The sequence below is a fragment of the Phalangium opilio genome, unplaced genomic scaffold (genome assembly GCF_054372755.1).
Source record: "Phalangium opilio isolate 3A_F unplaced genomic scaffold, DU_Popi_V2 ptg000115l_1, whole genome shotgun sequence".
Lineage (NCBI taxonomy): Eukaryota > Metazoa > Arthropoda > Arachnida > Opiliones > Phalangiidae > Phalangium > Phalangium opilio.
In genome coordinates this window covers 652,534-675,122 of record NW_028324210.1, presented here as the reverse complement: position 1 = coordinate 675,122, position 22,589 = coordinate 652,534, and the positions used below count along the sequence as shown (strand labels likewise).

Here is a 22,589-nt window from a genome sequence, read left to right as displayed (position 1 = left end):
CGTAACTCTTTTTCTAGTAGAGATACGCGGATGTCCTTTGAGTATGTTATAGCCCAATTTGTCCCCCATCTAACCATACTAAAAACTTTGGGCTACGACAAACTGGGGCCGAGTACTTAAGCAAAACGTAAAGAAACAAACCCCTCCATAGGAAATGCATTAAACTAAATTTTGGAGGCTCGGAACTCTGGTTCTACCAGAGATACGGGGATGTAAATAATGTGACCTTGACACAAATGTTCGGATAATTATAAAGGTCTTTACATATCCCAAGCGAAAAAAAAAACTTCGCGGTTTCGAACCTGTGGCCTTCCGTGAGTGAGGCGGATGTGTTAACAACTTCACTACAGATATGTTATTATGGGTGACCGAGAATACAGGGCCGAGTAATTAAGGAAAAAGTAAAGAAACAACTCCTTCCATAGGAATAGCATTAGACCCAACTTTGGAGGCTCGTAACTCTGGTTCTAGTAGAGATAAGGGGATGTCCTTTGAGAATGTTATAGTGCAATTTGTCCCCCATCTGACCATACTAAAAACGTAGGGCTACGACAAACATGGGCCAAGTAATTAAGCAAAACGTAAACGAACAACCCCTCCATAGGAAAAGCGTTTGACCCAATTTTGGAGGCTCGTAACTCTGGTTCTAGTAGTGATACGGGGATGTCCTTTGAGTATGTTATAGATCAATTTGTCCCCCATCCAACCATACTATAAACTTAGGGCTACGACAAACAGGGGCCAAGTAATTAAGCAAAACGTAAACGAACAACCCCTCCATAGGAAAAGCGTTTGACCCAATTTTGGAGGCTCGTAACTCTGGTTCTAGTAGTGATACGGGGATGTCCTTTGAGTATGTTATAGATCAATTTGTCCCCCATCCAACCATACTATAAACTTAGGGCTACGACAAACAGGGGCCAAGTAATTAAGCAAAACGTAAACGAACAACCCCTCCATAGGAAAAGCGTTTGACCCAATTTTGGAGGCTCGTAACTCTGGTTCTAGTAGTGATACGGGGATGTCCTTTGAGTATGTTATAGATCAATTTGTCCCCCATCCAACCATACTATAAACTTAGGGCTACGACAAACAGGGGCCAAGTAATTAAGCAAAACGTAAACAAACAAACCCTCCATAGGAATTGCATTAGACCCAACTTTGCGGCCTCGTAACTCTGGTTCTAGACGTCTAGTAGAGTTACGGGGATGTAAATAATGTGACCTTGACACAAATGTTCGGATAATTATAAAGGTCTTTACATATCCCAAGCAAAAAAAAAAAAAAAACCGCGGTTTCGAACCTGTAGACTTCCGGGAGTGAGGCGGATATGATAACCACTGCACTACAGATATGTTCTGATGTTTGATCGAAAATACAGGCCAATTATTTAAGCAAAACGTGAACAAACAAACCCCTCCATAGGAAATGCATTAGACCCAATTTTGCAGGCTCGTAACTGTGGGTCTAGTAGAGATACGGGGATGTCCTTTGAGTATGTTATAGTTAAATTTGTCCCCCATCTAACTATACTAAAGACTTTGGGCTGCGACAAACAGGGGCCAAGTAATTAAGCAAAACGTAAACAAACAACCCCTCCATAGGAATTGCATTTTAGACCCAACTTTGCAGCCTCGTAACTCTGTTTCTACTAGAGATACGGGGATGTCGTTTGAGTATGTTATAGCCCAATTTGTCCCCCATCCTACTATACCAAAGGTTTGGGGTTGCGTCATATAGGGGCCGAGAAATTAAGCGAAATATTCAAAAACATGCCATAAAAATAGCGTCACACCCAACTTTAGAGTCTCGTAACTCTGGTTCTAATAGACATAGGGGGATGTCCTCTGAGTATGTTATAGTCCAATTTGTCCCCCATCCAACCATACCAAGAACATAGGGCTACGACAAACAGGGGCCGAGATATTAAGCAAAATGTTCGTCAACGTATGGTATCTTCTCACCTTTATTTGCTATGTTACTTATGATTTTAGCACTGAACTTTGTAGGCTCATAACTCTCGTTCTATTAGAGATACGGGGATCTCCTTTGGATATGTTATAGTACTCTTTGCTCCCCATACAAGGATACTTTAAACTTGAGGCTACCTCAATATCGTCGTCAACTTATTTTTTGTCTCACTTATTGTTAGGAGGTTACTTTTGATTTTTGAAAATAAACTTTGCAGGCTCGTAACTCTTTTTCTAGTAGAGATACGCGGATGTCCTTTGAGTATGTTATAGCCCAATTTGTCCCCCATCTAACCATACTAAAAACTTTGGGCTACGACAAACTGGGGCCGAGTACTTAAGCAAAACGTAAAGAAACAAACCCCTCCATAGGAAATGCATTAAACTAAATTTTGGAGGCTCGGAACTCTGGTTCTACCAGAGATACGGGGATGTAAATAATGTGACCTTGACACAAATGTTCGGATAATTATAAAGGTCTTTACATATCCCAAGCGAAAAAAAAAACTTCGCGGTTTCGAACCTGTGGCCTTCCGTGAGTGAGGCGGATGTGTTAACAACTTCACTACAGATATGTTATTATGGGTGACCGAGAATACAGGGCCGAGTAATTAAGGAAAAAGTAAAGAAACAACTCCTTCCATAGGAATAGCATTAGACCCAACTTTGGAGGCTCGTAACTCTGGTTCTAGTAGAGATAAGGGGATGTCCTTTGAGAATGTTATAGTGCAATTTGTCCCCCATCTGACCATACTAAAAACGTAGGGCTACGACAAACATGGGCCAAGTAATTAAGCAAAACGTAAACGAACAACCCCTCCATAGGAAAAGCGTTTGACCCAATTTTGGAGGCTCGTAACTCTGGTTCTAGTAGTGATACGGGGATGTCCTTTGAGTATGTTATAGATCAATTTGTCCCCCATCCAACCATACTATAAACTTAGGGCTACGACAAACAGGGGCCAAGTAATTAAGCAAAACGTAAACGAACAACCCCTCCATAGGAAAAGCGTTTGACCCAATTTTGGAGGCTCGTAACTCTGGTTCTAGTAGTGATACGGGGATGTCCTTTGAGTATGTTATAGATCAATTTGTCCCCCATCCAACCATACTATAAACTTAGGGCTACGACAAACAGGGGCCAAGTAATTAAGCAAAACGTAAACGAACAACCCCTCCATAGGAAAAGCGTTTGACCCAATTTTGGAGGCTCGTAACTCTGGTTCTAGTAGTGATACGGGGATGTCCTTTGAGTATGTTATAGATCAATTTGTCCCCCATCCAACCATACTATAAACTTAGGGCTACGACAAACAGGGGCCAAGTAATTAAGCAAAACGTAAACGAACAACCCCTCCATAGGAAAAGCGTTTGACCCAATTTTGGAGGCTCGTAACTCTGGTTCTAGTAGAGATACGGGGATGTCCTTTGAGTATGTTATAGATCAATTTGTCCCCCATCCAACCATACTATAAACTTAGGGCTACGACAAACAGGGGCCAAGTAATTAAGCAAAACGTAAACGAACAACCCCTCCATAGGAAAAGCGTTTGACCCAATTTTGGAGGCTCGTAACTCTGGTTCTAGTAGTGATACGGGGATGTCCTTTGAGTATGTTATAGATCAATTTGTCCCCCATCCAACCATACTATAAACTTAGGGCTACGACAAACAGGGGCCAAGTAATTAAGCAATACGTAAACAAACAAACCCTCCATAGGAATTGCATTAGACCCAACTTTGCGGCCTCGTAACTCTGGTTCTAGACGTCTAGTAGAGTTACGGGGATGTAAATAATGTGACCTTGACACAAATGTTCGGATAATTATAAAGGTCTTTACATATCCCAAGCAAAAAAAAAAAAAAAACTTCGCGGTTTCGAACCTGTAGACTTCCGGGAGTGAGGCGGATATGATAACCACTGCACTACAGATATGTTCTGATGTTTGATCGAAAATACAGGCCAAATATTTAAGCAAAACGTGAACAAACAAACCCCTCCATAGGAAATGCATTAGACCCAATTTTGCAGGCTCGTAACTGTGGGTCTAGTAGAGATACGGGGATGTCCTTTGAGTATGTTATAGTTAAATTTGTCCCCCATCTAACTATACTAAAGACTTTGGGCTGCGACAAACAGGGGCCAAGTAATTAAGCAAAACGTAAACAAACAACCCCTCCATAGGAATTGCATTTTAGACCCAACTTTGCAGCCTCGTAACTCTGTTTCTACTAGAGATACGGGGATGTCGTTTGAGTATGTTATAGCCCAATTTGTCCCCCATCCTACTATACCAAAGGTTTGGGGTTGCGTCATATAGGGGCCGAGAAATTAAGCGAAATATTCAAAAACATGCCATAAAAATAGCGTCACACCCAACTTTAGAGTCTCGTAACTCTGGTTCTAATAGACATAGGGGGATGTCCTCTGAGTATGTTATAGTCCAATTTGTCCCCCATCCAACCATACCAAGAACATAGGGCTACGACAAACAGGGGCCGAGATATTAAGCAAAATGTTCGTCAACGTATGGTATCTTCTCACCTTTATTTGCTATGTTACTTATGATTTTAGCACTGAACTTTGTAGGCTCATAACTCTCGTTCTATTAGAGATACGGGGATCTCCTTTGGATATGTTATAGTACTCTTTGCTCCCCATACAAGGATACTTTAAACTTGAGGCTACCTCAATATCGTCGTCAACTTATTTTTTGTCTCACTTATTGTTAGGAGGTTACTTTTGATTTTTGAAAATAAACTTTGCAGGCTCGTAACTCTTTTTCTAGTAGAGATACGCGGATGTCCTTTGAGTATGTTATAGCCCAATTTGTCCCCCATCTAACCATACTAAAAACTTTGGGCTACGACAAACTGGGGCCGAGTACTTAAGCAAAACGTAAAGAAACAAACCCCTCCATAGGAAATGCATTAAACTAAATTTTGGAGGCTCGGAACTCTGGTTCTACCAGAGATACGGGGATGTAAATAATGTGACCTTGACACAAATGTTCGGATAATTATAAAGGTCTTTACATATCCCAAGCGAAAAAAAAAACTTCGCGGTTTCGAACCTGTGGCCTTCCGTGAGTGAGGCGGATGTGTTAACAACTTCACTACAGATATGTTATTATGGGTGACCGAGAATACAGGGCCGAGTAATTAAGGAAAAAGTAAAGAAACAACTCCTTCCATAGGAATAGCATTAGACCCAACTTTGGAGGCTCGTAACTCTGGTTCTAGTAGAGATAAGGGGATGTCCTTTGAGAATGTTATAGTGCAATTTGTCCCCCATCTGACCATACTAAAAACGTAGGGCTACGACAAACATGGGCCAAGTAATTAAGCAAAACGTAAACGAACAACCCCTCCATAGGAAAAGCGTTTGACCCAATTTTGGAGGCTCGTAACTCTGGTTCTAGTAGTGATACGGGGATGTCCTTTGAGTATGTTATAGATCAATTTGTCCCCCATCCAACCATACTATAAACTTAGGGCTACGACAAACAGGGGCCAAGTAATTAAGCAAAACGTAAACGAACAACCCCTCCATAGGAAAAGCGTTTGACCCAATTTTGGAGGCTCGTAACTCTGGTTCTAGTAGTGATACGGGGATGTCCTTTGAGTATGTTATAGATCAATTTGTCCCCCATCCAACCATACTATAAACTTAGGGCTACGACAAACAGGGGCCAAGTAATTAAGCAAAACGTAAACGAACAACCCCTCCATAGGAAAAGCGTTTGACCCAATTTTGGAGGCTCGTAACTCTGGTTCTAGTAGTGATACGGGGATGTCCTTTGAGTATGTTATAGATCAATTTGTCCCCCATCCAAACATACTATAAACTTAGGGCTACGACAAACAGGGGCCAAGTAATTAAGCAAAACGTAAACGAACAACCCCTCCATAGGAAAAGCGTTTGACCCAATTTTGGAGGCTCGTAACTCTGGTTCTAGTAGTGATACGGGGATGTCCTTTGAGTATGTTATAGATCAATTTGTCCCCCATCCAACCATACTATAAACTTAGGGCTACGACAAACAGGGGCCAAGTAATTAAGCAAAACGTAAACGAACAACCCCTCCATAGGAAAAGCGTTTGACCCAATTTTGGAGGCTCGTAACTCTGGTTCTAGTAGTGATACGGGGATGTCCTTTGAGTATGTTATAGATCAATTTGTCCCCCATCCAACCATACTATAAACTTAGGGCTACGACAAACAGGGGCCAAGTAATTAAGCAAAACGTAAACAAACAAACCCTCCATAGGAATTGCATTAGACCCAACTTTGCGGCCTCGTAACTCTGGGTCTAGACGTCTAGTAGAGTTACGGGGATGTAAATAATGTGACCTTGACACAAATGTTCGGATAATTATAAAGGTCTTTACATATCCCAAGCAAAAAAAAAAAAAAAACTTCGCGGTTTCGAACCTGTAGACTTCCGGGAGTGAGGCGGATATGATAACCACTGCACTACAGATATGTTCTGATGTTTGATCGAAAATACAGGCCAAATATTTAAGCAAAACGTGAACAAACAAACCCCTCCATAGGAAATGCATTAGACCCAATTTTGCAGGCTCGTAACTGTGGGTCTAGTAGAGATACGGGGATGTCCTTTGAGTATGTTATAGTTAAATTTGTCCCCCATCTAACTATACTAAAGACTTTGGGCTGCGACAAACAGGGGCCAAGTAATTAAGCAAAACGTAAACAAACAACCCCTCCATAGGAATTGCATTTTAGACCCAACTTTGCAGCCTCGTAACTCTGTTTCTACTAGAGATACGGGGATGTCGTTTGAGTATGTTATAGCCCAATTTGTCCCCCATCCTACTATACCAAAGGTTTGGGGTTGCGTCATATAGGGGCCGAGAAATTAAGCGAAATATTCAAAAACATGCCATAAAAATAGCGTCACACCCAACTTTAGAGTCTCGTAACTCTGGTTCTAATAGACATAGGGGGATGTCCTCTGAGTATGTTATAGTCCAATTTGTCCCCCATCCAACCATACCAAGAACATAGGGCTACGACAAACAGGGGCCGAGATATTAAGCAAAATGTTCGTCAACGTATGGTATCTTCTCACCTTTATTTGCTATGTTACTTATGATTTTTAACACCGAACTTTGAAGGCTCATAACTCTTGTTCTACTAGAGATACGGGCATCTCCTTTGGATATGTTATAGTCCAATTTGTCCCCCATCTAACCATACTAAAAACTTTGGGCTACGACAAACAGGGGCCGAGATATTAAGCAAAATGTTCGTCAACTTTGGTATCGTCTCACTTATTTTTATTATGTTACATTTGATTTTTACACTAAACTTTGGAGGCTCATAACTCTCGTTCTATTAGAGATACGGGCATCTCCTTTGGATATGTTTTAGTACTCTTTGCTCCCCATACAAGGATACTTTAAACTTGAGGCTACCTCAATATCGTCGTCAACTTATTTTTTGTCTCACTTATTGTTAGAAGGTTACTTTTGATTTTTGAAAATAATCTTTGCAGGCTCGTAACTCTGGTTCTACTAGAGATACGGGGATGTCCTTTGAGTATGTTATAGTCCAATTTGTCCCCCATCTAACGATACTAAAAACTTTGGGCTACGACAAACAGGGGTCGAGTAATTAAGCTAAACGTAAATAAACAAACCCCTCCATAGGAAATACATTAGACTAAATTCTGGAGGCTCGTAACTCCAAGATCAGACTACAACAGCCGAGTTGGAAAAGGCAGCAGAAATGCTGAAACGGACTCTGCGGCGAAAATGAGCGGGTTTTAATTTTATAAATTTGTTCAATAGTTTTTTTTTAATTTTATAATTACCTTATGCTTATAGTGTCGAACTTATGGTTATTAACTTATGCTTATAGTGTCGAACTTATTGTCATTACCTTATGCTTATAGTGTCGAACTTATGGTTATTAACTTATGCTTGTAGTGTCGAACTTATTGTCATTACCTTATGCTTATAGTGTCGAACTTATGGTTATTAACTTATGCTTATAGTGTCGAACTTATTGTCATTACCTTATGCTTATAGTGTCGAACTTATGGTTATTAATTTATGCTTATAGTGTCGATCTTATGGTTATTAACTTATGCTTATAGTGTCGAACTTATTGTCATTACCTTATGCTTATAGTGTCGAACTTATGGTTATTAACTTATGCTTGTAGTGTCGAACTTATGGTTATTAACTTATGCTTGTAGTGTCGAACTTATTGTCATTACCTTATGCTTATAGTGTCGAACTTATGGTTATTAACTTATGCTTATAGTGTCGAACTTATTGTCATTACCTTATGCTTATAGTGTCGAACTTATGGTTATTAATTTATGCTTATAGTGTCGATCTTATGGTTATTAACTTATGGATTTTAAAAAGCAGACGGATTTTTGTCCGCCAAATAGCCCCGCCTCCTGGTGTAAATGGTATGAATCCTCCATGTGTGAAAACTATCTATAGCAGGGCCGGAAATACGGGAAATTTCTTATAGGACAAGTGTCCAGTGACGCCCCCTTTGACTGGAAAAATTATAGGACATTGTCCACTGGAGTGTGCAAAAATAGTGTCGCATCTTCATAGTCAAACTATCAAAACTTCGGAAAATTTATTGGTCAAAATGTCCAGTGACCCCCTTAGTTTTTAGAAAAATTATGGGACATTTTAAAAATTTATTGGACAATGTCCAGTGTCCTGTGCTTATTTCCGGCCCTGATCTATAGGCCAAAAAAAGACACCAGAGAGGAAAGAGGAGAGATGGAGTCGAAATAGACCAAATGGTGTGAATCCTCCATGTGTGAAAACTATCTATAGGCCAAAAAATGACACCAGAGAGGAAAGAGGAGAGATGGAGTCGAAATAGGCCAAATGGTGTGAATCCTACATGTGTGAAAACTATCTATAGGCCAAAAAATGACACCAAAGATTATTACCAAGGCAAATATTTCAAAGGAAACCAAAGGACGCATTTTTTAGGCTATCTTTAAGTATCTTACTAGTTTCTGGGGTCAAAAAAAAACAATATTTTCTCTACTTTAAAATGTATTCACGGCATAATCATCGATTTCCTAATTAGGTAACAATAAAAATCGCTCATTCGTGTCCTTTTTATTGGTCTCTTTGATATTTTAAGCTAAAATTGCTGCCAGAGTCGAATATGACGAGGCTTAAAGTCATTTGTTATTATTAGAACGAGCAGACAATGTTTTTCAAAAGTTCTGTCTTATTGGCTGTGAGTCTGTGACGTTAAGAAGTGAAAGTTCAGTTCAGAGCAGTTCAGTATTTACTTCCTTTATTAGCATTCTAGTTTGACAGTTAAAACTATTTGGTATCGTTGGTCAAATTTAACTATCAAACCCTCAAGAAATACGCTTATTAGTAACCTATCGTGGAATGCGCGTTAAATACAACATTATCGCTAGTGTGTCTTTCGACTAGAGGGATTGTAGTATCCAACAAATCGGACGGGCCGAGGCTTACAATTGTTTGTTATTATTTGAGCGAGCAGACGACGTTAACGTATAGAGCGATATCGACTGGCCGAAACCACGTGGTTCGTTTAAAGGTAAAAGTAGTTTCAACATATGACGTTCGTCCCTCGTGTCCGCTGATGATGACGCATTTTCCGGCTAGAATTTTTAAGGAAATTATATTTTTCCGCAACAACCGATAGGGTAAGACAAGAATCGTTCTCTTCGACGCTGACGGTTTATAGGCGAAAACCTCCTAGATTAAGCCTAATTTTTTGCAAGTTTAAATCACCCGAGATCTTTATTACGTCATCACGCGAAAGGTATGGCACGGTAGCCGCTCGCTGCGTAGTGCCGCGCTCTCAGTCTCGGAATCTTCCGTAAAACTCTAGAACCTTCTCGAAGTTCTCGTTAATGTAAGTTTTACATTTAATTTCGGTTTTAATTCGTAGATAGTTAGTGTTAGTGTTCCACTCTTGTCAATTATTTGTTATGGCTTTAAAGAGCAAACTTGACCTAGAATGTTTGACATACGCAACAACGTACGCCTCTCTCTCTTACTGAAGGCCAAGGTTAACCCCGAATTTATTTTCTCTCGTTGCGTATGTTTTTCCGCCGATTTACTTAGTTTCATAATCGCAGATTTATTATTAGAGATTAGTTATCTAGGTAAGTGAATTTAATCTCGGTTGTACGTGATTTGAGAGTCCGTCCGTCCCTCGTAATCGGAATTTCGTTTTAATGATGCTTAATTTCCCGCGTTAGATACACGTACTGTTGTTATGACCGAAGTTTCGCGCTGTTTTTTCCCCCGGCCGCCTCTCTACGGATTGAAACCTACGCGCTTTTTTGCTTCTACCTTAGGCCATTTACGCCGTAGGTGAAAAAGTAGGGCCCGCAGAGTAGAACCCCGAGCGTCATTTGGTCTATTACGTCGTAGGTGAAATAATAGGGCCCGCAGAGTAGAACCCCGAGCGTCATTTGGTCTATTACGTCGTAGGTGAAATAATAGGGCCCGCAGAGTAGAACCCCGAGCGTCATTTGGTCTATTACCTCGTAGGTGAAAAAGTAGGGCCCGAGTAGAACCCCGAGCGTCATTTGGTCTATTACGTCGTAGGTGTAAAAGTAGGGCCCGCAGAGTAGAACCCCCGAGCGTCATTTGGTCTATTACGTCGTAGGTGTAAAAGTAGGGCCCGCAGAGTAGAACCCCCGAGCGTCATTTGGTCTATTACGTCGTAGGTGAAATAATAGGGCCCGCAGAGTAGAACCCCGAGCGTCATTTGGTCTATTACGTCGTAGGTGAAATAATAGGGCCCGCAGAGTAGAACCATGAGCGTCATTTGGTCTATTACGTCGTAGGTGAAAAAGTAGGGCCCGAGTAGAACCCCCGAGCGTCATTTGGTCTATTACGTCGTAGGTGAAAAAGTAGGGCCCGCAGAGTAGAACCCCCGAGCGTTATTTGGTCTATTACGTCGTAGGTGAAAAAGTAGGGCCCGAGTAGAACCCCGAGCGTCATTTGGTCTATTACGTCGTAGGTGAAATAATAGGGCCCGCAGAGTAGAACCCCGAGCGTCATTTGGTCTATTACGTCGTAGGTGAAATAATAGGGCCCGCAGAGTAGAACCATGAGCGTCATTTGGTCTATTACGTCGTAGGTGAAAAAGTAGGGCCCGAGTAGAACCCCCGAGCGTCATTTGGTCTATTACGTCGTAGGTGAAATAATAGGAGGATGACGGAAATAGGTGTCAAATTGCGCTATTGTAACGTTATATAAATTTCTCGGGGTTTAATTACTATGTACTGGTAGAATAGGCCAAAAACGTAGGTCTTACGATGGTCAAAAATCAAGGTCATTCTGTTACGGGGGGGGGCGGGGAAGAGGGGCACAGGGCTATGAAAGGGTAGTCTTTATGGCGTATTATTCAATTATATTTATTAGAAAGTGTGCCGCCCCTCGAAATAGGCTTAAATTTCCTCTTAAGAATGGTCGAGTGGAGGGAGGGAGGGAGGAAAAGGATTTTATATTAAGGCATTCCGCTTCTAGAAGATTCAATGTTAGTGGGTTTCTGGGACTCGAAAGCAACTTGTACGCGACCAGACTGAGACGAAAGGGTTAGGCTTGGCTTGTCGCGCACTGCCAAGCGAAAGTGAATGTCACTCGGGAAGAATCTCTCCTTTCCGGATTGCGTCAATGGCGCGGTGGCCTTGAACTTGAAAGCTGGCTGCGTCTCGCGCATGCCCAGTAGTGTACGCCCGACCAAGCTTAGCGATAGATTCGGCGAACGGCTACGCTTTAATGCCTGGTACAGGTAGCGTCATTTCCACCATTATTGGAGGATTATACCAGATGTTAGTATGAAAAATATTGGAGAAATTTAAAAGAACAATAAACATTTTCAATGTTTACGAGGGGCTGATATAGAGTAATGGCAGCCCTCTGCCTTCGACTGTATTAAGCTCTATGGGGAAATAACATGGGGTGCCATTAGTCTATTACGACTCGGGTTTTATCCTAATCACGCGTAGATGTAATGTAAATATTACGTCATCTCGTGGTTCTTAACCGGTTGGTTAGTTCTTAGTACGCGATTGGCCAATTGCGAGGCAGGTGCGTCTTCTTACAGGGTTCATACAAACCTGGGAAACCGGGAAAACCTGGAAAAATCAGGGAAATAAATAGTTGACAAAAACCTCAGGGAAAATTCAGGGAAATAAATAGTTGACAAAAACCTCAGGGAAAACTCAGGTAAATTTAGAATTCAGGGAAATTTGCGTCAAACAGGGGCCGAGTAATTAAGTAAAATGTAAACAAACATACTCTCCATAGGAATAGCATTACACTATATTTGGAGGCTCATAACTCTGGTTCTACTAGAGATACGGGGATGTCCTTTAATTATGTAATAGTCCTATTTGCCCCCCCCCCTTTCCTTCGTTAACATTTGCTCCATAGGATACTCCATATACGGGAAAACCTGGAAAAATCAGGGAAATAAATAGTTTACAAAAACCTCAGGGAAAATTCAGGGAAATAAATAGTTGACAAAAACCTCAGGGAAAACTCAGGTAAATTTAGAATTCAGGGAAATTTGCGTCAAACAGAGCCGAGTAATTAAGCAAAATGTTCGTAAACATACCTACATAGGATTAACATTACACTAATCTTTGGAGGCTCATAACTCTGGTTATATTAGAGATACGGGGATGTCCTTCGATTATGTAATAGTCCTATTCCCCCCCCCCCTCCTCCTCCTCGTTAACATTTGCTCCATAGGATACTCCATATACGGGAAAACCTGGAAAACTCAGGGAAGAATATGGGGGAAATCTCAGGGAAATTTTTTTTTCCAAAAGTTGTATGAACCCTGATATAAAGTTTTTGGCGTATTTTCAATCGTTCAGGGACTGCCGTGTCTTTCCTCTTGAAAACCGGGTGTGTTGTTTTTTTTTTTTCAAAAGGAGATTTTGGGGTTAACCAAGCCGCTAAAGTACTACATACACTTACTTAGTGAATTGGAATTATTCCAGAAAAGAATTGCCCCGTAACTTCCGCGTTTGGAAATTTTGTTTGATAGCTTTTCAAGTTTTGAAAGAGAGTTACGGGGAGGTATCAGGGAAAAGGTTCGAGTTCTTGGGAATTCCGAAGCTATCAGGGAAAGAGATTACCGCAAACAGTTGAATGTTGCTTCGATATAACAGCAGGGTTCATACAAACCTGGAAAACAGGGAAAACCTGGAATAATCAGGGAAATAAATAGTTGACAAAAACCTCGGGGAAAACTCAGGGGAATTTAGAATTTTACTAAAATTCAGGGAAATCAGGGAAATTTGCGTCAAACAGGGACTGAGTAATTAGCAAATTGTAAACAAACAACCCCTCCATAGGAATAGCATTACACTAAACTTTAGAGGCTCGTAACTCTGGTTCTACTAGAGATACGGGGATGTCCTTTGAGTATGTTATAGTCCCATTTGTCCCCTTTCCAACGATACTTAAAACATAGGGCTACGACAAACAGGGGCCGAGTAATTAAGCAAAACGTTAACAAAAAAAACCCCTCCATAGGAATAGCATTACACCCAACTTTGGAGTCTCGTAACTCTGGTTCTACTAGAGATATGGGGATGTCCTTTGAGTATGTTATAGTCCAATTTGTCCCCTTTCCAACGATACTTAAAACTTAGGGCTGCGACAAACAGGGGCCGAGTAATTAAGCAAAACGTTAACAAACATACTCCATAGGATTAACATTACACTGAATTCGGAGGCTCGTAACTCTGTGTCTACTAGAGATACGGGGATGTCCTTTGAGTATGTTATAGTCCAATTTGTCCCCCCCTCCTTCGTTAACATTTGCTCCATAGGATACTCCATATATGGGGAAAAACCTGGAAAACTCAGGGAAATTTATTTTCCAAAAGTTGTATGAACCCTGAAACATTAGGGGGGGGGAGAGTGGTTTGAGACAGTGATCACACGCTGGTATAGTACTTGTACTTCTTTCATGGTTTAGGGAGGCACACTTAGAGGAAGACGATGGGTGTAAGGCGGGCTGTGGGGGGGGAGGGGGTGAAAGAGATTCGATGTCAAAACGAGAGAGTTTGTTGATAAGAAGCGAAGAGAATCATCCTATTGTATTAGTCGAGTGCCTGATTAGAAAAAATAATAGAATTATTTCGTATAGTTCATTGTGTTAAATTTACTCAACATGTTATATATTATTTTCCTAATCGTTTCTTGGTATTGACGATTTTCGGAAGTAAATTAACCTTCGAAGTTATTATAAGCGGCCATCCGTTCTCCCGGCACTGCGTGATTATAGCGCACTGACCAGGGCCGGAAATAAGCACAGGACACTGGACATTGTCCAATAAAATTTTAAAATGTCCCATAATTTTTTAAAAAACTGGACATTTTGACCAATAAATTTTCCCAAGTTTTGATAGCTTGACTATGGATATGCGACACTATTTTTGCACATTCCAGTGGGCAATGTCCTATAAATTTTCCAGTCAAACAGGGGGTCACTGGACACATGTCCTATAAGAAATTTTTCTTATTTCCGGCCCTGGCACTGACTACCCTCGTTTATGTCAGAAGTATGTAATACTTCTCTTCGAGGGAAGTGTACCGCGCAAAGCGGGGTAATTGCAACCTGATTCCTCCCAACATCATTCCCAACATTTATTATAGCGAGCTTACTAAACCTAATCACTCGCGTACAACATGTAAATAGTTCCCTCATCATTGCTCTATAGAAAGCTGCTTTCAGATGGGATAGTAGTACGTCACACCCTCCCAAGTCTTACCGCTGTTCCGGTAGCCATATTGGGTGGTCCTGCTTTAAACCCACCAATATGGCGGCGTAAATTATCTCACGAGATTCAGCTCCTCCTTCAACTGAAAGCTCTCTTATAGCGCTTAACTATTTGCCATGGTTTAAGCCTACTTGAGGATTTAGTAGCAAACGGTTATAGAGTAGTGTCGGTAGAGAGGGGAGTAGACTGTTTATCCCTCCCTCTAGGCGCGCTTTTGTAAGAGGGGATGCTGTACGCGCCTGGTAGGGGGATGACACTGAGCTAAGAGATAGAATAGAGTAATGTCAGTTCTACGTATGCAAACGTCATACCCTTCTATCTCTTAGCTAAGTGTCACCCCCCCCTACCAGGCGCGTACAGCATCCCCTCTTACAAAGCGCGCCTAGAGGGAGGGATGCACAGTCTACTCCCCCCTCTACCGACACTACTCCATGGTATGACGTTTGCATAGTAGAACTGACATTACTCTATAGACTTGACCCTAGCTCGGTGCGATGCCCATCTGAAGTTTGATGAGCATGCGGGAGAGCAAACTTAAGGGGGGTGAGCCCGGCGACTACAGTATTTCGAGGATACAGAGTGGTGGTGTCATCCTTCTTCTATTATCCCCTTCTGGTAGAACGCGTTGTTTGGTTGGACCTAGGTCGGACTCGCCAGAGAGAATTTAGAAGGGGAGTGGAAGGCCCCCCCTTTGACTCTATTAAACGTGATGACGCCCAAACAAGATGTCGCGTTGAGCTTTTAGGGGTAGGCGAGTTTCCGGTCACGTGTTCTAAAATCTATCTATTACAAAAAGCATCATACCGGAAATCGACCTGCCTAGATAACGTTTAGCAGACGACGTTGCGCTACATTCCAAACCACCCTTTCCACTCCCCTTCTAAATTCTCTCTGGACTCGCTTGAATTAGAAGAGACGGGGGATTAATAGACTTTTGTAGATCAATTGACAATGACATCATCTCTATTGTTTTATCACGGGAACCAAAAAATCAAATCTCTGAAATTATGAACAGGGTCATGCAGTGATAAAGTGGATATTATTTATTATCGTTTCGAGTTCTCGCCTCCCTCGATTGTTTCAAAACGCCTAATCACGTTGCAATATAATTTTTCGTTAATCAAATATATCGTGTTCCACGGATAACCAATAGGGGCCATGGATTGTGCGCCTGTGTATATATAAGGGAGCCCCGCGCTCCCCAAATTAAAACCATTTCAGTCTCGGCAGCAATCGTTGGGTTGCATCCTCCATCATGGATAATTACTTAGCTAAGTGGAGTCCGTTCCGTTTTTAATTAGAGATTAGTTTCGAGTCGTCGGGATATTAATTATTTCCGGAAAGCCATTTTAATGTTGGTCCTGGTAACTCCGTTTAAATTGATTTAATTATTTTAATTATTTCTTCAATTATTGGTTATCCGGAGTACGATTGAGTACCACTCTGGGTTCACACGTCGTAATTATCAATGTGAACACAGCTGGTGGTATCTCAGTTAGACGCCTCGCTGCTCTAATTACTTTAACGAATTAGTTTTAAAATTGTAAAACGAAAGAGGAGAGACGCCCGCCCAGTGTTGCTAGGCTACTTTTTAAGTCAATCACCTCCTTTGGCGCGTCATCGAGTTAATCACTTAAATATAGTTAATTAGTCGATCGTAGTTCGGTTTGAGATCGAAGGTAAAATTCCTCTCTCTCTCTCTTTGAACCTGAGATAAGAAATTAGATATAGTCTTTGAGGGCCTTGAGACGCGCGGCCTTCTCTCTCTCTACCCGAGACTATCTACCCGTATTTAGAATATTCTGCCTCCCCCCCCCCAGTTTCTTAAACACTATAATAACTTAGCGGTCATGTATTACTAAGAATTTGCTATCGGAATATTATGATTTTCCGAATTTCATCTCTCTCTCCCCCTCTCTCTCTCTGTATCTCTCTCTTTCTTTTTCTCTCTCATTCTCTCTCTCTGTATCTCTCTCACTCTCATTCTCTCTCTCTTTCTCTCTCTCTCTCTGTATCTCTCTTTCTTTTTCTCTCTCATTCTCTCTCTGTATCTCTCTCTTTCTTTCTTTCTCTCTCTGTATCTCTCTCACTCTCATTCTCTCTCTCATTCTCTCTCTGTATCTCTCTCTTTCTTTCTCTCTCTGTATCTCTCTCACTCTCATTCTCTCTCTCTCTCTCATTCTCACTCTCTCTCTCTCATTCTCTCTCTCTCATTCTCACTCTCCCACTCTCTCTCCCACTCTCTCTTCCCCTCTTTCACTCTCTCTTCCCCTCTCTCACTCTCTCATTCTCTCTCTCTCTCTCGCTCTCTCTGGGTTCTCTTTTTGGAGGGACCAGCTCTTTAACGATTTTACTTAAAAGGTCAAGGGTGAATCGTCCCGATCTCTTTTTAAAATTCAAGGTCGCGCGGCCGAGTCCTCCTTTAACGAAAATTAACGAGTTTTTTTTTTTTTCGTAATTGTATTTGAACAATGGTTAGAAATAAGCTCTATTTTCACGGATGCATGGATTTTCTTTTAGTTTCTAATTTCTGCGTGGGAATTCTCGTTCCAAGTATGCACTTTACACCGTGAACGTACTTAAATCTGTAAATGCATTATTTGGAATGTAGAATTTTAATCGCAATTTCTACTCCAGCATGTACGCTCTTTGGCACCACTACCGCTTCAATCTTAAGCACTCTATTCACTTTAAATCTTTTACTTTACTTGTTTAACAATTTTTTTTTCTCATTTGCATGTGTAATTATGGTAATAATAACGGCTACGAATAAAAACTCTTTATTTTTTTCCTAAAGCTCATTTTGTGTCAATTTGAATTCAATAACGTTTAGTTCCTTCAAAGATTGTAGGCTTACCTTACCATTACCCTACCCTACAATGTTCGTAATAGCGTAAGTTTATAAGATACGTTCCATAAGTATGACACTTCCCATACTTCGTCATGCTAGAGATTTACCGAGAGCTAGTTCAAGAACAACGCGAGACTTGACTACACGCCGTTTTGCGAGACTTCTATCTAGTTCCTATTTAGTCTGCAATACTAAGGCTGCGTTCAGTAACACTCATCAGGAAAAACATCGATGTTCGGGAAAATGAAATCGGTGTTCTTTTGACGTCATGATGACGTTGCAGTTGTTGAACGGCACAATTTTGTGTAATCGATGCTTTTCAAAATGGCGACGATATTATGATAACGTTACTGCAGAGGCTTAAATAATAAATGCGAAATATTTACAAAGATATTTTACGTCAATTTATCAATTAAATCAAAATTCTGTCAGAATCCATTTTTTACCGAAATAATATATTGCTTTTTAGTATTATTATCGATAAGGATAATACTTGTCAATTCTACATTATTTTAATTGTCGCGGCGCAAAATGACGAAATTTACGTCATGAATCCGATGCTCATCAAAAAAACCTCCTCTCACAGCCGATTTTTCTGATGGGCATCCGATGAGCATCATGACGTCACGCCCAAAGACGCGAAAAACCGTTCAGTAAGACATCGATGTCATTTTTTAGTCATCGATGTTTTTTATGCCGGTTACTGAACGCAGCCTAAGCCTTTGACAGCGCCTCACCAGGCGTCGCTATACGAGAATCTATGACGTATACCTACGTCACTTCGTGACACGCTCTTAGTAACCAGTGACGAACTTATGGAATATCTTATGAACTTATGATTTTTTAAACGGACATTTTTAAGGCGCAAATACGTAGTTTTCACTAGACGATAGACAAAATAGGTTGTGTTCAATTTGAATCATATTATATGACTGACTAACTTATGCCTGGCAACACTGCTACGAATGAGGGGCGGGCTTTTCGAGGCCCTTTTATGTTGGGGCTAGGAAACATTCCTCAGCTTCAACTTCAGCGCGGTCAGTGTTGTCAGACTTTCTGTGAGCCAAGTTAGTCGAGTAGAGATTCAAACTGAACCGCTAACCTTTCTCCGCCCATAACCTTTGCTCAGAAACGGCCTGGCAACACTGGCTTAAAAACCGTATGCTATTGGACTAAAGTTATCTTTCTTTTCATTCTATTTTTCTTTAGGTTGTGGTTTTGGGATTTGGCAGTGTAGTTAGCTGGTTGTTAAGGTATTACAACCACTATCCGCATTGCCCCTTTCCATTTAACCACGTAACCTTCGACCTTCCATCTCTTGGTCTTTGACACGAGTGACGAGTGACGAGTGACGTTTCACCATCCCTTTACCGAGCCAACTCTCGTCGTCTAGTTACGCCCACTCTACCCCGTCGGCTTCGCGTAGCGCGTGTTGACCCTGTCGACCCTTGTCCTAATCACATGCACTATCAGTTTGACATGGATCAGTTAGATCTAGCGGATCCCAGGGATGGGGAAGAGAGGTACATGGGCCCCCGACATCATCAAGTACAAATTGGACAACCACCTTCTTGGGGACATCGTCCCGTTTACGGATCGTACCACCATTACGCTAGGGAAGGAGGAATTAGTCGAGCTAGTAGTAATCCCCATTTAAACGCTCCGGAATCGGCGGGTTTGTCGCGACCATATCATCCTTCCGATGTACCGCGACATTATGATGTCCTTCATCAGCACGCGTCATCGGGACCAGTCTTTGGTCGTTATTACCACGGACAAAATTACCCCTTGGCACCAGTTGAGGATGAGGAGCAACGGCGGTTCAATGTAAGTGAATATTATCAGAAGTATATAATACTTCTCTTCGAGAGAAGTGTACAAGCACAAAGCGGGGTAAGTGTAACGTCATTCTACCCCCAACATCATTTTACATTTAGAGCAAGGTTACTAAACCGAATCACATACGCCATGTAAATAGTTCCCTCATCATTACTCTATTAGCGTTTAAATATTTGGCAAGACGCATGCGCTTGTGAATTTTTGTCCCACGTCAAGACAATCAAGGTTTGTGGGATGATTGCTGGGGATTTAGTACCAAACAGTTATAGAATTCGCCTTACGGTGCGATGCCCATTTGTAATTTAATGAGCGGGAAAGCAAACTAAAAGGGTGAGCCTGGGAAGAACGACGTTACATAACTAAAGCATTAAAGGGACTGCAAAGAAGGCATCGGCGGGTGGGTAAGAATTATTTGAAATACGTCAGAGGCACGTGACCGAGGAGAGGCTTGGTTCAAAGAAGCTTAGTTCGTTTTATTTCGAAAACTACCACTTCATGGAATTGGCGCTGCAATCTCGCGAAAAACAAGGACTAGATGTCCAGTTCCACTCCATGAGGAGTCTTTGTATCTTGGCATCACGTGGTGCCTGTGACGTATTTCAAATAATTTTTACCCACCCGCCGATGCCTTCATTGCAGTCCCTTTAAGAGGATACAGAGTGTCATCCTTCTTCTATTATCCCCTTCTGATATTATTTATAAAGAAATAAGTTGAGACGAATGTCCCACGCAATCTTCGTAAGCTAGGATTTAGGATAATGATTCCTTCTTAGGTTGCTCCCGAATTTCGTAGAATGCATTCGCCCGATTTTTACCACGCCCACCAGCCACGTTTGACGAAAAGCGACGAAATCATGACGTTAAAATTGCAATTGAATGACCGTGATCGCAGATTGGCAATGTTGGAAATGCAACTTAGAACGAACGAAGATTATCTAAGAGATCTTCCTGCAAAAGAAGAACTCGAAAAACTTCAATATCAAATATCCTTTAATTCAATCACCCTTTTATTCCTTGAAACCACCTTATTCCCTTTTGCCGGAAGTTAGGCTTAGCTCGGGATTCATGGGGGTGAGTAACGGGAAGAAATTCGTCTGTCGTCTGCTACAGTACATATTTTTGGCTTTTGTAGCAGACGACAGACGAATTTCTTCCCGTTACTCACCCCCATGAATCCCGAGCTAAGCCTAACTTCCGGCGAAATGGAATGGGGGTGAGAACCGTGAGAAACGGGAGGAAATTCGTCTGTCGTCTGCTACCGAAGGCAAAAATATGTACTGTAGCAGACGACAGACGAATTTCTTCCCGTTACTCACCCCCATGAATCCCGAGCTAAGCCTAACTTCCGGCTAAAGGGAATAAGGTGGATTATATTACTTTTCCTTAATGTTTGGGGGAATTTACCGCGAATCTTTGGAAGGGGAGAAGGAAAAAACGAAACGCTTGAAACAAATGGTGGAAAGGTCTAAAGATGAAATTAAAACGAAAGATATGAGAATTGAAACGCTGGAACGAAGGAACGGAGAGTTTCGCGCCAAATTAGAACTGGCTAAAAGGGAACTACTTAAAATGGGGGAAAAGAACGCGGAAGGGTTAAGCCTTGGCGTAGTTACGCGGCGGGAGCGAGACCGACTTTTAGACGAAATTAGACAACTTCAAAAAGTAGGCCGATCTTAAAAAGCGCTAATCGCACGTTGCGTAATTAGCGTAGCTTATTCCTGATCAGCGCCACCTACCCATAGCGGCGACTTTGAGAACTACTGTAAGCGGCAAGCCAATCAGATGTCGCTAAAATCTGGTGACGTCACTGACTGGCACTCTCGGGTCTTACCAAAAATGACGTCACCACATTTTAGCGATATCTGATTGGCTTGCCGCTTACAGTAGTTCTCAAAGTCGCCGCTATGGGTAGGTGGCGCTGATCAGGAATAAGACCGCTAATTTAGTTTTAACCGCAGGATTTAGTGGGAAAGGAACGTTCCGCGCATTATTACCGAGAACGGAGTGAAAGGGATATCTCTAGTCTAAAGGAGAAACTCGAAAATGCCTCCCGTTTAAGCGCCATGTTGAGGGTCGAAGCGGGTTTCAAAGAGGAGACCATTTCCACGCTGAAAGCCGAGAATGAACAACTTCACAAAGAAAACGTCGCGTTTCGAGAGCGAATCGCGGCCGAGGCGGCTGCCGGATTAGAGGCTCGGGAACGCTATGTTTTGGAGAAGACACTCTTAAGGGAACTGAGAAATGGAGTGGATGAATTAAGGGGGTTGATGGAAATCCTTGCCGATGTTTCCCAAGGTGGTGACGTAAATATGTCACTCATTTTAGGACCCTGTGAGTTACTACTACTACTACTTCTCCCTCCGACATTATCGGCGGTTAGGCTTAACGAGGTAAGTTATAATAGGCTTAGTGGGGTTTCTATTTTTAGCCGTCAGTTTCTCGGTGGAGCCTAAAGTGGAACAGTTAAACAGGGAAACAATCTCATTGGCTATCGAAGAGGCCCGAGATATCGCTTCCAAATTGAGCCAGTTGCGGGAGAAAATTTCTGATAAATACGCCGAATATTTAGGCGACAAATTATGGTGTGTCACGCAGTAACTTAACTATTCTTCTAGGCCTACAATCATTATTTAACTATTCTTCTAGGCCTACAATCATTATTTTTGTGTCATTTTACGTATAGTTTTATAACCTGAATTGTTTTAAATAAAGTACAAATATTCTATTTTAATAAATAAAAGCATTTATAAATAAGACCGAGGCTTAAGACTTCATTTCCAGAGACCACGTTTTGTTTACAATTTTAAAAAGGCTGGGATTCCGGGATCGGGAATGGTCTGAATCTGCTCTCCTATTGGTCGGATAAAAATGCAAAAATCAATATGGCGGCGTAGTCTGTCGATAATCTTCTCGGTTAAACCTATATTTAATTAATTTAAAGGCAATTAAAATGATGATAAAGCTAAATTCTCGCCTACAATCATTATTTTCTGTCATTTTGTGTATAGTTTTATAACCTGAATTGTTTTAAATAAAGTACAAATATTCTATTTTAATAAATAAAAGCGTTTTTAATAAGACCGAGGCTTAAGACTTCATTCCCACCCAGAGTCCACGTTT

General features: G+C 41.4%; 1 protein-coding gene across 2 annotated transcripts; it reads left to right on the top strand.

Moving 5' to 3' along the window:
* The first annotated feature begins 8,735 nt into the window (after window positions 1-8,735).
* On the top strand, window positions 8,736-22,549 carry LOC149623069 (uncharacterized). Of its 2 annotated transcripts, none has more exons than XM_089853481.1 (7): window positions 8,736-9,664; window positions 18,840-19,457; window positions 20,243-20,452; window positions 20,874-21,131; window positions 21,428-21,800; window positions 21,898-22,086; window positions 22,118-22,549. In XM_089853481.1, the coding sequence occupies exons 2-6, from the start codon at window positions 19,092-19,094 to the stop codon at window positions 22,065-22,067; spliced, it is 1,377 nt and encodes a 458-aa protein (XP_089709607.1). In that variant the 5' UTR covers window positions 8,736-9,664; window positions 18,840-19,091; the 3' UTR covers window positions 22,068-22,086; window positions 22,118-22,549. The 2 variants fall into 2 exon arrangements, with proteins under 2 accessions (XP_089709607.1, XP_089709606.1); XM_089853480.1 differs by having other exon boundaries at window positions 8,736-9,876.
* Window positions 22,550-22,589: the final 40 nt, after the last annotated feature.

Coding starts and splice junctions, on each gene's coding strand:
- LOC149623069 (XM_089853481.1), top strand. CDS start 19,092: ATGCACTATCAGTTTGACATGGATCAGTTAGATCTAGCGGATCCCAGG. Junction 20,453..20,873: donor TCGAAAAACTTCAATATCAA/ATATCCTTTAAT, acceptor GGGGGAATTTAC/CGCGAATCTTTGGAAGGGGA. Junction 21,132..21,427: donor AAATTAGACAACTTCAAAAA/GTAGGCCGATCT, acceptor TTTTAACCGCAG/GATTTAGTGGGAAAGGAACG.